The 16,332-nt window shown below is 45.4% G+C and overlaps 1 protein-coding gene across 1 annotated transcript; it reads right to left on the bottom strand.

Annotated features, from left to right (window-relative positions):
- On the bottom strand, positions 15,056-16,303 carry LOC102178442 (upstream-binding factor 1-like protein 1). The gene has a single exon (XM_005701426.2). The coding sequence runs from the start codon at positions 16,301-16,303 to the stop codon at positions 15,056-15,058; it is 1,248 nt and encodes a 415-aa protein (XP_005701483.2).

Here is a 16,332-nt window from a genome sequence, read left to right as displayed (position 1 = left end):
CTGGAGAAGAGGTGCAGGATTTCCTGGCTCTGGCAACATCAGAGGGGTTCTCACAGGGTTTGAATTGTGAGCACCCCACTAGGTACATTAGAGCAGTAAGTTACCGCACTCATATAAAGATGCTCTTTTCTCACTAGTGGTTAGCTAATCTTGAAGGGTGCCATGTATCCCTAGTGCAGGGAGAATTCTTAAAAAATCAGTATGAGAGACAGCAAAAGAGACACAGATGTATAGAACAGTCTTTTGGACTCTGTGGGAGAGGAAGAGGGTGGGATGATTTGGGAGAATGGCATTGAAACATATATAATATCATATAAGAAAGAAATCGCCGGTCTAGGTTCGATGCAGTACACAGGATGCTTGGGGCTGGTGCACTGGGATGACCCAGAGGGATGGTATGGGGAGAGAGATTGGAGGGGGGTTCAGGATTGGGAACACGTGTACATCTGTGGTGGATTCATGTTGATGTATGGCAAAACCAATACAATATTGTAAAGTAATTAGCCTCCAATTAAAATAAATAAATTTTTAAAAAATATTTTTAAAAATCAGTTCTTTCCAATGAACACGTTTCAGGTTTAATTTTCCCTGTCAGTGTAGTTTTGCCTGAACCCAAACATTTTAGTTAGTGCTTTAACTTCTATCATTTTAAAATATATTTTAAAGACATTTAAAGTATGTATTTAAAATATATTTTTGGAGTTTTGTTTCATGAATTTAACCTACACAGTTCTGACACAAATGGCATTCATCTTAGGGGTAACTGAGGATGGAGGCTGTGTTGGTCCACATGACCTTCCTCTTCTTATTGATTTAGGGCTCTAAATGATGCTCTGACATCATCCCTTCATAAAGACTGGAGTGAGTTTTCAGTCTTCCTGCTACCCGCTTCCAGGTGGGACTTGGATTAATCAAAGCACTCTATGGAACCGAATGGGCTGGTGGTTGCCTTTCCTCTGGATTGGTACTTGTGAGAGGCTTGTTCTGAACACAATAGGGAAAGAGTTATAGCTTTGTGCCCATTGAGACCTGAATGGCCTGTGGCCTGAGGCAAGTCCACCCCTGCCAGAGCAGTGCCTTAGTCCTGAGTAGATTCGTCTGAAGGGTTGGGAGATTGTCTTAGGTGTGCCCCTGCTTGGCCGGACATGGATGATAAGCTCACTGGCATTTTCCACAGGATTCCTCCTGAAGCAGAGTCAGGATGAGTGTCCAGAACCCCTGTAGGCTCCTGGACCTGGAGAGAATGCACCTGCTCAGGGATGATGCCTTGGTCTATTCTTATCTGGAGTTTCTGCCCAGGGAGCTCTTCCCACCCCTCTTCATGGACGCACATGGGAGATACATCAAGACCTTGGGATCATGGTACAAACCTGTCCTTTTGTCTGCCTGCCTCTGGGGGGCCTCCTTGCCCTGCCTCATGTGGGGCCCTTACAAGCAGTGCTGGAAGCACTTGATGTCCTGCTGGCCAAGAAGGTTCACCCCAGGGGAACCAGATCCAGGTAGCTTGATAGGGTCCTGGACACCCGGGAAGAGACCTCTGGGGTGGGCCAATTGGGTGACCCATAGATGGACCTGAGGGCTCTCAGGGTGGCAATGGAGAGGCTTAGAGGCCTTGGCTCATTGTGGGAAATGCCTTCCTGACGTGCAAGGGTGCCTGAGATGTAAGGGGGGTTGAAAGAACATGCCCTATCCCCTTCCCGTGAGGCTTAATCCTACTAGAAGTGGAGACCTGGAGAGGAGAGGGGAGAAAGGGAGCTGGAGAACAGAGAGGCACAGAGGGGAGCTGGCAAGGCAGGAGATGATGAGAGATGTGAGGGAAACAGAGGGGGCGGTCTGTGGTCTATTTCTGAATCTGTGGCTGCAGTTTGTGTGGATGATAATGCATCCCTACCAATCTCCTGTTCCTCATAGGAGGTGCAAACTGTGGATGCTAGATTCACGGAATACTGGCCAGAATTTCTGGAGCATGTGGGCTGGAGCCAACACCCAAGGGTGCTGACACTCAGGAATGCCACTAGTGGTGGAGGAGAGCTCAAGGACACACCAGGCCTTGGCTCCCTTAAAGGTAAACATAGATCTTTGCCTGAAGAAAAGGACCCTGGAATCCTTCCTCCCCTACCTCCCCAGGGGGGTGGCACAGAGAAAAGTCTGCACACACCTGTGCTGTGAGAAGCTGATGATCTCTGCAATGCCCCTGGACAGTATCACAAAGGTCCTGAATATGGGGCAGCTGAACTGTATCCAGGAGGTACAAGTGACCTGGATCTGGCATCTGTCCATCCTGGCCACATTTACTCCTCTCCTGGGTCAGACGAGCAACATGCAGGGATGCCATCTCTCCCACATTCACGGTCTGCCTGTGAGGAGTAGCAGCAGGAAGTTGTCCGATTTCCCCCTCAGTTTCTAAGCGGCACCATCTCCAGTCCCTCTGTCTGGACTCTCCCTCCTTGTCTGAACCTGCCTGGACCAGACGCTCAGGTGAGGGTGGACCGCTGCCTGGGAAACAGTCAACACAGCATTGGCATGGCAAGCACCCGGGTCCTTTGTGGCTCTGTCCTGAGCTGTGGCATCACTTCACCTCGGAAATCAAAGGGGAGGAGCAGAGATATCACACTGGAAATCTCTGGATGGGGCGGTTTGGATCCAGTGAGGGCAGGCATGCGTTCTTCCTTAGGAAGGGAAAGCTATGTCAGAGGACTCAGAAAACGGGTAAGTGAAGAGGGCATTAAAGGGAAACCACCTCAGACCCGAGCAACTTGAAAGACAAGGTCTGAGGAATTCCCCGGTGGTCCAGTGGTTAGGACTCTTCTCTTTCGGGGCTGAAAGTCCAGGTTTGATCCCTGGTGGGGAAAGTAATTTTCACAACCTGTGTGGTGTGGCCAGAAAAGAGAAATGAAAACAGAAAATTTGGGAGAGAGACAGAGAAAATCTCTGCGCTTACCAGATTTCTGAACACAATGAACTTGTCTCAAATCACCAGTCCCCAAAAGAGGGCCTGTTGCTCCCGATAAGTTAGTTAATAATTAAGAAATGCATAATTCTGAGAGGACTGTAGGGGAGCAGGAGCCAGAGATCATAGAAAGCTTCAGGTGGTGTGCAAATGATGCAGAGAGGTAGTGCCAGGCCAGAATGAGATGGGTCATTCTGGGTACTGACCTTCAGGGGGCAGTTAGTAGGACCTTGTTTTGGGGCAAATCACCTATCTGACAACTTTAGCTCAGCTGCCACTCTGAATTCTCAGACCTAATTGCCTGCTTTCTTCCCAGATGCCCAAGGACCCCCTTGGCCCACACAGCAGTAACTAACTGGCAGCTTAGAGTCAGACTTACCCCATCTGTCCCAGAGCCCAAACATGAGTCAGCCTGGATCTGAGTGGGGTCACCATGATGGACTTTAGTCCTGAGATCCTCCACATTCTTCTGGAACAAGTTGTAGCCTCTCCAGGAACTGAACTTAGAGCAATGTGAGTTCACAGATTCCCACCATGAGTCCAACCTGAGTGAATGCATGTATCAGGTATGGAAAACCAATCTGTGGTTTCAAACATCAGCTCAATGTGAACAGAAAGGAAAGATGATACTGTGGGGGTGCAGGACTCTAAGGGAAATGCAGACTCTGATTAGTGATGGGTTCAGAGACATGGGTTTATAGCATGACAAACATGAATTAATTTCCTGGAAGGAAATATTGTATGCACATGGGGCGTTACCCTTGAGTATTATTATTGGAAATAAATGGTCACAAATAATGAAACCTGCATTGTATTTGTCTCTGTTGCCCTTCATGATACATTATCGTGTTTGTCTGTTTTCACTCCAGGAATCTCCAGGTAGTGATGAAAGCAAACATACAGGATTTTCTATGCTCAGAAATCCCACTATTGCCACTGGTTCTGTATTCTGCCCCATGGTCTGCTCTCTCTAAAGGAGAGGACCAGCAAACCCACTTTGATAACTCAGGCCAATGCTTAGGATTGAAAACAGGGGGAGCTTGTGATGTAACTTCAGAGGGAGGCTAAAGGCCTGAGAACCAGAGCACTTCTCGGGTAAGTCCTGGAGTCTCGTCTCAAGAGCCAGAAATGGCTATGTTCATGGGCAAGAAGAGAATAAGGGAGAGAAGACAGTACCTTTTTCCATTCAGGCCCCTAGGAATGGAACAAAACCCCAACCATGTAGGAGGGTGGATGTCTTCACTCATTTGATGGGTTAAATGCTTCTCTTTCTGGAACATCCTTTCAGAAACACCCACTCTTAGTGTCACATAAATTTAACCAACGCAGAGACCATGAACAAAGGACACCCAAATGAAGGCTCCTGCTGAAGATTCAAGAGCTGGTATTGTTGGCTCTGAGGATGTAGTGGATGTTGGACTGGGGGATCTTAGGCAAGAGGATCTGCTTCTCCATAAAATGGAGGTAACAATGTACTCACAGCGTCTGTGTATGCTGTGTGCTAAGTCATTTTATTCAGGTTTCACTCTGTGATCCCATGAACTACAGCCCTCCAGGCTCCTCAGTCCATGGGATTCTCCAGGAAAGAATATAGCAGTGGGTTGCTATTCCCTTCTCCAGGGGATCTTCCTCACCCAGGGATCGAACCTGGGTCTCCCACATTGCAGGCAACTTCTTTACCACCTGAGCCAACAGGGAAGCCTTATCCTGGAAATCAATAAGATGAAACATGTTAAGGCTTTGGCACTGGACCTGGTATAGAGTATGAGCTCAGTAAATGAATCCTTGCCTTCTTTCCCCTTGCTAGCAGACACCCCCAGGAGTCTTCGATCCTCAGGCTTACTCTATATTCCTATAACAGGAAGGAAAGAAGGAGGGCTCAGCACTTACATGAGGCCATGAATGAATCAGAATTCCCCCAAGCTGCTTTAGTAGCTGTCACAGGAAGGGGCAGGAGTTGGTCATAGGAAAGATTTTCCCCCTCTCTGGGGACAGACATTATGAGTCCAGGACTCCTAGGCAACCGGCTGGTACATCAGCAGACAGGACATGAATTAATGTTGCAAGCAGGGCTGTGGGGTTTAGCATCCCATAAACATCTGCTGTAATGTGAATGCATTTGTGCTTGGATTTATATCAACATAAGGACTTCCTTATAACTCAAATGGTAAAGAATCTGCCTGCAATGCAGGAGACCAAGGTTTGATCCCTGAGTCAGGAAGATCCTCTGGAGAAGGGAATGACAAGCCACTCCAGTATTCTTGTCTGGAGAATCCCATGGACAGAGGAGCTTGTCGGGCTACACTCCACGGGGTTGCAAAGAGTCAGACATGACTGAGTGACTAACACACATTATATAAACATAGAAGATATACACTGTCTTTTAAAATTATAAAGAAAATTTAGTGAAAGGACACATGTGGATTTGGAGTCTCCAAAGAAAAATATCTTTAACATGGATTTCAAAGATCATTCAAAAAACAGTTTCTTTAAAAATATTTAGAATAAGATTTCAGAACTGGATTGCAATTATCCTTTTTAAAGTAGACTTTACATTGAAGAGCAGTTTTCTGTTCAAGGTAAAATAGAGGACACGGTGCAGAGAGTTTCCACTAAATCCGTCTCTGTCTGCATGCATCACCTTTCTAGCTGTCAACATTCCACATTCTATTGGTATGTTTATTATAATTGACGGGTCCACATTGACATATCATCATTATGCAAAGTGGGAAGTTTATATGGAGCTTCCCTCTTGGTGTTATCTGTTCTATGATTTCTAACAAGTATATAAGGACATTGTAAAGTCACACAGAGTATCTGCTCTGCCTGTTTATCCCTCCTCCACCTCTACCCCTGGAGAAAATTCTGATTATTGCATTGTTCTCTGAGTCTGCTGCTGCTGCTGCTGCTGCTGCTAAGTCACTTCAGTCGTATCCGACTCTGTGCGACCCCATAGATGACAGCCCACCAGGCTCCCCCATCCCTGGGATTCTCCAGACAAGAACACCGGAGTGGGTTTCCATTTCCTTCTCCAATGCATGAAAGTGAAAAGTGAAAGTGAAGTCTCTCAGTCGTGTCTGACTCTGTGGGACCCCATAGATGGTAGCCCACCAGGCTTCTCCATCCATGGGATATTCCAGGCAAGAGTACTGGAGTGGGGTGCCCCTGCCTTCTCTGAGTCTGCCTTTTGTAAAATGTCATGTAGTTGGCCTCACTGTATGTAGGCTTCTCAGATTGGTCCTTTCACTTAGTAATAGACATTGTGGTTTCCTCCATGACTTTTCATGGTTTAATACCATTTCTTTGTCTGTATATATCACAGTTCATTGGTTCTTTCACCTACTAAAGGACAGCTTGGTTCCTTTCAAGCTTTGGCAATGAGGAATAAAGCTGCTCTAAGCTTCCATGTGCATGTGTTTGCATGCAGAGTATGTTTCTAGTCATCTGAAAGGAGCAAAATTGCTGGATTGTAAATACCAATATGTACTAAATTTTATTTTTTCTGAACAAGCTACCAAGTTAGATATTGTCCAAGAAACGGTAAGGAACAGTGTCCGTGTAGTCTCATAACTGACCACAGAGACTGGCAAATCAGTAAATGGTTATAAACGCATGGTCCATGGAAAATTTGTCATCAGTATTTGGTGAAATATTATTATTTATTAAAATGACAACTAAGGGAAAATCAATACTAGCCCAGGTGTCAATACCACAAATATAAACATATCCATGAAAATTACTTATGAAAGAAAACTTCATTTTTTACCATACGTTTTTAGTTTTTCCCAAATAAAAACACTTTCTAATGCTACAGATAGAATAAGCATCTCTCCCGAACTTCTTTCTCATAAGTGTATATATATACAAACATGCACATATATATTATTATGCCATGAAAAGAGAGATATTCTACTATATTCCACAAAGCAGGATGAATTTTGAGGGCATTATGCTAAGTGAACTATGTCAGAGAAAGTAAATACTGTATATTCTTCTTTATCTGTGAAATCTAAATAACTGAGCTCCTCTTTCTCTTTTCCTGCGAGCTGCTTAAACCCTGTATCCTTTTCGCCAATTCATTGTATGTTTACTCTAGATTTTCTAAAAGGATTATGCCTTTATTATCAACACTGGTCATGGAAAAGAATCTGATAACAGAATACTCAATAAAATACAGAAAGTTCAGTGGAAATACAATAAAAATTCCCAGAACTTTGCAATCAGTGCTTTCATCTTAATGATAACTCTCTGAGCATTTCAGCAGGCTGATCATGATGCTCACAGATATGAATTTCCATCTTTGTGGTAATTACCATATCTGTTACTACATCTGTTTCATTTGCCTGAGAGTGAGCAAGAAAAACAATAAAGTTCTGAGGTTTGAAGAATAGATGTTTGCTTCTTGGACAGAAAGCTATGGCAAACGTGGTCAGCATATTGAAAACAGGGACACCACTTTGCCTACACCACTTTGTATAGTCAAGCTATGGTTTTTCCAGTAGCCATGTATGTATGTGAGAGTTGGACCATAAGAAAAGCTGAGCAGTGATGGACTGACTCTTTCAAATTGTAGTACTGGGGAAGACTCTTGAGAGTCCCTTGGACAGCAAGGAGATCAAACCCATCAATCCTAAAGGAAATCAGTCCTGAATATTCACTGGAAGGACTGATGCTGAAGCTGAAACTCCAGTATTTTGGTCATCTTATGCGAACAGCTGACTCATTGGAAAAGTCCCTGATGCTGGGAAATACTGAGGGCAGAAGGAAAAGAAGGCATCCGAGGATGAGATGGCTGGATGGTATCACCAGTGTAATGTACATGAAATAAGGCAAACTCTGGGAGACAGTGAGGAACAGGAAAGCCAAGAAAATAAGCTAAGGATTAAGAGATACTCTTAACAGAAGAAAGAATGTGCAGGAATGGTAAGGTTTTGGATCATAGACAATGCAGTGGTTTTTTCAAAAAATCAATAACTGGAGATTGCTGAGGTATAAGCTGAAAAAGAGTACTAAATCAGGGAAGGCAGCAGTTGGTTTTCAATAAGAGTTTCTTTATTTCTGACAATTGCTTTACAAGCATATACCCAGGGAAAATTCCAACATGTGGATCTCAAACCCACATGCAGCTCCAAAAATTGAGGTGCATATTTGATTGTATAATACATATCCCCCAAAATTCCAACACTTCCCTGAATCTACATTTCTCCTTGCAATCCAGCATCCCTGAAGGATCATCTTTCCTTTCTGTTCACGTTGAGCTAATGTCTGAAACCATGGCTTTGTTTTCCATTCCTGATGCATCTACTGCCTAAATTTTAGTTTGCAGGTGACCAAAAGTAAACTTTGACAGATGCATCCAGCAGAAGGAGTGTAACAGTGGTACAGAAAGGGCTCCTGGGGATTAAATGTCTTATTGCTCCAGTGAGGACACAGGCTGGAGCTAAGCCAGATGGACCTTGGATGTCCTAAATCCCACATAATCTCAATGAGTTTATCTTGAAGCTGGACAAGTCGGCCCAGGTGGAGGGCTCCATGAAGGCTGCAGGTCTTCTGAGGGGCAGGATCAAACTCATCACTTAAGTTGCTCAGCCCAGTGATGTGACTCAGAAACTTCTCCAGAATGGCCAGAAAGGACCTTCCCACACTGAAGGTCCCAAGCTTGAACAGTGGCTCAGGGCAGACAGGATGAACTCACGTTGGGACTCTGTGATCCCACACTGCTCTAAGTTCAGTTCTTGGAGGGTGGCTGCAACTTGTTACAGAAGAACGTGGAGGACCTCAGGACTAAAGTCCATCATGGTGACCCCACTAATATCTAGGCCTTTGAGCTGATGCATGTTTGGGCTCTGGGACAGATGGGGTAAGTCTGACTCTAAGCTGCCAGTTAGTTACTGCTGGGTAGGCCAAGAGGGTCCTCGGGGATCTGGGGAAAAAGCAAGCAATTAGGTCTCAGAAATCAGAGTGGCAGCTGAGCTAAAGTTGTCAGATAGGTGATTTGCCCCAAAACAAGGTCCTACTAACTGCCTCCTGAAGGTCAGTACCCAGAATGACCCATCTCATTTTGGCCTGGCACTACCTCTCTGTATCTCCTGCAAACCACCTGAAGCTTTCTATGAACTCTGGCTCCTGCTCCCCTACGATCCTCTTAGAATTATGCATTTCTTGATTACTAACTAACTTATCGGGAGCAACAGGCACTCTTTTGGGGACTGGTGATTTGAGACAAGTTCATTGTGTTCAGGAACCTGGTAAGCACAGAGCTTTTCTCTCTGTCTCTCTCCCAAATTTTGTTTTCATTTCTCTTTTCTGGCCACACCACACAGGTTGTGAAAATTACTTTCCCCACCAGGGATCAAACCTGGACTTTCAGCCCCGAAAGAGAAGAGTCCTAACCACTGGACCACCGGGGAATTCCTCAGACCTTGTCTTTCAAGTTGCTCGGGTCTGAGGTGGTTTCCCTTCTTTAATGCCCTCTTCACTTACCCGTTTTCTGAGTCCTCTGACATAGCTTTCCCTTCCTAAGGAAGAACGCATGCCTGCCCTCACTGGATCCAAACCGCCCCATCCAGAGATTTCCAGTGTGATATCTCTGCTCCTCCCCCTTGATTTCCGAGGTGAAGTGATGCCACAGCTCAGGACAGAGCCACAAAGGACCCGGGTGCTTGCCATGCCAATGCTGTGTTGACTGTTTCCCAGGCAGCGGTCCACCCTCACCTGAGCGTCTGGTCCAGGCAGGTTCAGACAAGGAGGGAGAGTCCAGACAGAGGGACTGGAGATGGTGCCGCTTAGAAACTGAGGGGGAAATCGGACAACTTCCTGCTGCTGCTCCTCATGGGTAGACTGTGAATGAGGGAGAGATGGGGTCTCTGCACGTTGCTTCTCTGACCCAGGAGAGCAGCAGATGTGGCCAGGATGGACAGATGCCAGATCCAGGTCACTTGTACCTCTTGGATACAGTTCAGCTGCCCCATATTCAGGACCTTTGTGATACTGTCCAGGGGCATTGCAGAGATTATCAGCTTCTCCCAGCACAGGTGTGAGCAGGCATTTCTCTAGTCAAAGCAGTGGTTTTTCTAGTAGTCATGTATGGATGTGAGAGTTGGATCATAAAGGAGGCTGAGCACTGAAGAACCAATGCTTTCAATTCTTGAGAAGGCACTTCAGTGTCCCTAGAACTGCAAGGAGATCAAATACACCCATCCTAAAAGAAATCAACCATGAATATTCATTGCAAGCACTGATATTGGTAAAACTCCAGTACTTTGGCCACCTGATTGGAAGACCCTGAGGCCCACACCCATGGCTGATTCATGTCAATGTATAGCAAACACCACTACAATATTGTAGTTAGCCCCCAATTAAAACTAATAAATTAATTAAAAATTATAATAACTAATCATAAATACCATTAAATATATACCATTATTTTAAAAAAAACTGATCCTGGGAAAGATTGAGGGCAGGAGGAGAAGGGGTTGACAAAGGATGAGATGGTTGGATGGCATCACGAACTCAATGGACATGAATTTGAGCAAACTGAGGGAGATGGCGAAGGACAGGGGAGCCTGGCACGCTGCATTCCTTGCGGTCACAAAGAGACGGGCTCGACAGAGCAACTGAACAGCAGCTCAGTTCTGCTTCCAGTCTCCTAGGCTTTTGCTTGGGGATAAATATTTCACTTGTCATTTCAGTAAACAAAGGATGTTCCAGAAAAAGGCTGTTATCCACTGCAGTCCCCCCAAACAGTGTGCCCTGAGGGGAGTTCAAGGAGAGGAAAACAGGATGGTGTCCTGAGGGAGTTAAGATGCATATCATAACCATGACTTCAATAAGCCCAGATTCTTACCACTTTTCACAGAGAAAAGCATGAAAAGGAACTTCCCTGGCAGTCCTGTGGTTAAGAATCCACTGGTCAGCGCCAGGGATACAGGCTGGATCCCTGTCCAGGAAGACCCCACAGACTGTGGAGCAACTAAGCCCAAGCACCACGACTACTGAGCACCCGACTAGAGCCTGGGGGCCATGACCACTGGTGCCCACACCCCGGTCCCACTCTCTGCGATGAGAGATGCCTCCAAAGGGAGAAGTCAACGCATTTCCACTCGAGAGTACCCCTGCTTGCCACAACCGGAAAAGGCTGCACTCAGCAATAAGACACAGCACAGCCAAAAATAAGCAAACAAATAAAGAAGGTTATAAAAATAAATAAATAACAATTGTTTAAAAGCATGAAAATCATTAATTTGAGATGTATCATGTTCATCATCTGTAGTAACCTTTTGATGCTTTCTGAATGTTTTTTCAGCCTGTGACCTTTTGTACTCTGGCTCCCCTTATAACTTTTGAAGAGTTCCTCAGAGCCACCTGAGAAGGTACCTTGCTGGGAGCCAGTGTGAGGAATCCCGCCCGTGACAAGGTCATGAGGAAGGAAGCTGACATACGCAAGGCGTGCTCAGACTTCAGGGACCCCTCTGGAAATTCCTAAGCATGTACCCCAACAAAAATCTGCCGGCTTTTGTGCTCTGCTTTTCCACTCTTCTGACATTTTCTGGAAACAGTCAATTCAGGGCTTTAGTCTTCTGCATTTGAAAGAGTGTTTCAATCCAAAAACCCTCCGATGGCTTTCTAGCCTGCCTGCAGGACTCTACAGCTGCGCTTGTGATTGTTTGAGGCCTCCTGACCGCAGGAGGCACAGGAAGCTTAAAACATCCTAGGAATGTAGGGGCTTCCGAGGAGTCAAAACCTTTAGAATAGGACTGATTAAAAGTTTCATTTGTTGGGTCAATGCTTGCTGCCAAATTTTCATATCCTTTATTTTTAGATATAGTTGGTATATAGAAAAACAAGTAGTAGACCTGGTATTAGCAACATTAGATCTTCGAGTTAAGTACCTTCTTTGTTATAACCCACTGCACCTTTGTTCTATAGAGATGTAACTTTAATGCTTTAAGGAGATGCAGATTAAAGAAAAACACTTCACGGGAAACAAAATTAACATTCATTAAGGAAGAGAGCCAAAAAGTGTTAACAAGCCTCTTGGCCAGAAGATAATGTAAATCACCTGAGACCTTTTGTATACAAAATGATATACGGAAAGAGTCTGGGTTGCGAACGCTACATAATTTTGTGTTACCCATTGATCTCCGTGTTTTATCAAAAGTATAGAAGGCCTTCTGAACAATAAAGGATGGGGGCCAGTTTCTCGGACCAGTTTCTCGAACTAGTCTCTCTGCCTGGTTTCTTGGGACTCTGGCTCCCCCCGTGTCTTTCTCTCTCTTTCTTCTTCTCTCCCTTTCCTTCTCTCTGCTCTTTACTTTAACTTCAGGCTGAATCTCCACCTGGGGCGCGGAGGCTCGCCAGGTCTACTTACTTGCCCTGGCTGTTAAGACCCGCACGAAAGGGAGCTTAAGGCGAGGCACCCTTAGATATTCAAGCGGGCGCCGGTGGCCCAACGTAGATGGTGCAAATTCCTTGTCTGGAATTTTATTGGCCTTCCGCGTAAACCAAGCTATTCAGCCCTCTTCCTCCACTTAATCTTCCTACTACGCTACAGTTTCTTAATCTAATCTTATATTAATAAATAAACAAGTTTTTCCACGCCAACGCCGTCCACCCTTCGAATTCCCTGGATCCACTGGGGCTGGTCCCCGGCAGTACCTTTCTGCTATGATCTTCTGTAAAATCTCTGAATAAAGCTTATTTTCCATGTTTTAGTTTATTCATTTTATTGTGACTTGCCGTGCTCTTCCGAGACCTTTTCCCAACCCACAGTGTCTTGTCCCCACTCACCTGAGTTCCAGGGATTGGATGGAAACTGCCGACTAAAACATGAGTCACCACCTGAAAGGAGAGGCATTTTATTTCATGGGAGTATTTAAAAGCCAAGCCCGGGCTTCCTCGGTGGCTCAGAGGGTGAAGAATCTGCCTGGAATGCGGGAGATGTGGGTTTGATCCCTGGGATGGGAAATCTCCTGGAGGAGGAAACGGCAGCCTGAGAATCCTGAGAGGTGAGTCCCTGAGCCCTGCTTTCCTCCTGCTGCTGCCTGTCCTTCCACAGTGCAGGGGTCAGAAGTGCAGGCTGGGCAGGCTCTGGGAAGGAGGGGCTAATGACGTGGAGAACATGGGTCCCACAGCCAAAGAGGCAGAAGTATCTCTGGGGTTGAGTTGCTAGATCTTGGCTTCATTCCCATTTCTAGAATAAAAGGGAGCAGCTGTCTGGCAGGCCGTGAGCAGTGCTTCCTGCTTTCCTCCCTGAGTCTTTTCAATCAAAAGATATGTTCAGATTTTCCTAGAGGAAAGGAATCACTTAACATTTTGTGGGTGTGAATGAACTGTGAGCAAGTCAATTTGGAAGCATTTAATCTAATCTTAAATTAGATCCTATAAGACTGGAGTTTTATTCCCAGTTCATGTATAGGTGAAGCAACAGATAAATACATATTTTAGTATTTTAACCAATGTTGTCTTTTTCTATTATAAAATTCAGAATCTTAGCCTATATTCATCTAGTATTTGTATTTCCCTGCCTGTTTCTTTAAACAGTTTTTATTTGTATTGCAGGTATAGCCTGTTATAATTCTGTGGTAGGTCTTCCCTGCTGGTCTAGTGGTAAGAATCTGCCTTCCTATGCAGGGGACATGGGTTTGATTCCTGGTCCCGGAAGATCTCACAGGCCCTGGAGCACTGAAGCTCACGTGTCACAACTCCAGAGCCACTGCTCTAGGGCCCTGCTCCAAACCCAGGGAAACCACCCCAGGGAGAAGCCGAGCACTGAGTTGCCTCAGCTCCCCCTAACTGGTAACATGTCCTGCACTGAAAGAAGACTGAGCTCAGTAAAAAATAAGTAAATTAATCTGTTAAAAAAAAAAAAAGAGACAGAGAGAGGAGAGAAGTAATAATATTCGGGTAATTTCAGGTAGGTAAAGAATAAAGGGGCTCAGCCAAGAATATACCTGTGTCCATCCTTCCCCACACTTCCCTCCCATCCATGCTGCCACACAAAATTGAACAGACTTCCATATGCTCTACAGTTACGTTCCCCAACTGTATATTCATGAGGAATAAAATATTCCACTAAGACATCATGGAAGAAGAAGAAGTCCCAAATTAAACACTTTTCAATAAGAAAAATACTTGTGTGATATTAATTGTCCATGAGAATCAAAAATGAAAATAGCCAGGAAAGTTTAAGAAAAAAAAGTTTAATGAGATGGCACTAGCTTTAAATACACTTTCAAATACATCAATAAACCAAAATAATAAAAAAGTGTCATAGTGGTAGATTAATTCCCAAACAGTTTAGTAACTGTGAACTAAAATACTGACACAAAAACTATACAAGTCCTAATATAATACAATTTGAGTCTGGGTAAAAACATGATTCACTTACAACCTGGAGCAGGAGGAAGTGGTTGGGGCAGAAACCTGCAGAAATTCAGACATGGCCTGAAAACTCAAACCCAGTCAGAGGAAGCTGGGTTTAAGGAAAAGCTAATTCAGGTGGAGGGGTTACACATTTTTAATTTCAAGGTTTTGATGAGTGAGAAAATCTCACAGACAGTTCATGGGATGCACACACACATGGAAATGCTGCTGCCCATGTGCCAGCCCCACTTCTAAGGTAAGGAAGGACCAGCTCCTCAGCCCAGAGAGAAGGGCTAGAGACATCAGGGTCTGACAGCTTTCTTTAAGGCAAGTCTCCTACTTTCAGTCAATCAGATCTCCCCTCCCCAGCTCACTGCCTGAGTCCTGAGGGAAAGGTCACAGAGAAGGGGCTCACAAAACCCTGGAGCCCCTCACACGTCTGGCAGGCAGAAGGTAGGAGAGCAAACCTTTCCAGTTCAGGGAGCTCAGTCTAGTCCAGGGTGCCCCGCAGCCCAGTCAGCTCAGGGTTTATTCCATGAGCCGTCATTGGATAGACTTTCTCTCGGGGTGAACTTGGTGTAAATGGAGAGGCCAGAAATTACAGCACAAGATGCCTTCTTTCCAAGAGGTCCCGCTTTGCATGAAGAGGTAGGGAAAGAAGGAAGGCAATGAAAAAGCATGGAGAGACGAGCCCATCGACTTTTGCTGGAAAGTTCTGTCCCTTTGGGTTGTGAACTAAACTCAGTCGGAATCTGAGTCAGAAGAGTCCCCTGAGGAGGATGAGCTGGAGCTGGTGTCCCCCTGCTCAGAATCTCCATCTTCATCCTCAGTGCTGGGGGCTGAGGAGCCTTCCTCCTCTTCTTTCTCATTTTCCTCTGATCTCCCTGAGGCAGGAGAATGTTCTCCAGTCATGTCTGATGATGCTAACTCTGCAGCCTGAAGCCCCGGGTCCTCTCTAAGTCTTCCTTGCAGATTATCTGATGATGGGGACTGCAGACCCATCCTTCTAATCTTGGGGTTCGGGCCCCCCATCATGCTCATGTTCTTACGCTTAGCACAGGTCGCCTCTCTGTAAGCAGCATATTCTTCAGGAGACAGAGTCCTGAGCCAGAGATCAAGGTCCACCTTGTACTGTGTCTGCAGTTCCTCCGCCTGCTTCTTATAAAGCTCCTTCTGGTCCTGGGGGACCCACTGCCAGCGTCTACTGATCTCCACCATGCGCTGCCTCGGAGGCACCACTTTCAGCTCCCTGCTTGACCAGAGATCCTGGTGAAACTTGTGATAGGCATTCATCGGGGGCTTCTTGGGCTGTCCGTGGAATTTCCACTTCATGGGTAAACTGTTTTCTGGGGGAAACTTCACCTTTTGAACATTCTCCTGAAACTTCTCTGGCACTTTCATTTCACTTCTTTGGGGGACACCAGATTTCTCTGGGTTTTGGACTAGACCAGGTTGCTGTGCTCTGAACAGAGCCACTTTCTCCCTAAAATCTTTTTTCTCTTTCTCAAGATCCTGACTGTGTTTCACCCTCAGCTGCTCAGGCTCCTTCCTGTGTTCCTCAGACAGAACCCTGGTCAGCGGCTGGTTGCTTATCTTGGGGTGTTTTTGGATGCACTGGGGTCGCATCACTTGGGAAATGTGGCGGTATGCTGTCAGGGACTTCTTGAACAGATAAGCATGTTTCTTGTGTTTTCTGGTGTTTTGTTGTGTTTTCTTGTGTTTTTTGGAAGGATTGCTAACATTTTCCTTAGCTTCCAAGACTAATTCTTTCAGCGTGCGAAACTTTCTCGCCTTATGGGAAACCTCTAACCATTTGAGTTTACACATTTCCCCAGAAAAATCTTTAAAAGCTACTTTTCCCCAGTCCATCACTGATTGGACTGTTTTGAACGTGTGCCTGTCACTGGATGGAATGCTTTTCTCCATACTTTCCAGTAACTGCACAATGTCTTCCTTGGACCAGTCCTCTTGGCGTTTAGGCATCGCCATTTCTAGGTCTTTGGGACACTTCTGTGATC

Source organism: Capra hircus, chromosome 29, assembly GCF_001704415.2.
Source record: "Capra hircus breed San Clemente chromosome 29, ASM170441v1, whole genome shotgun sequence".
Taxonomy (NCBI): domain Eukaryota; kingdom Metazoa; phylum Chordata; class Mammalia; order Artiodactyla; family Bovidae; genus Capra; species Capra hircus.
Note: the sequence above shows the minus strand (reverse complement) of the source record. Positions and strands in the feature narration are given on the sequence as shown.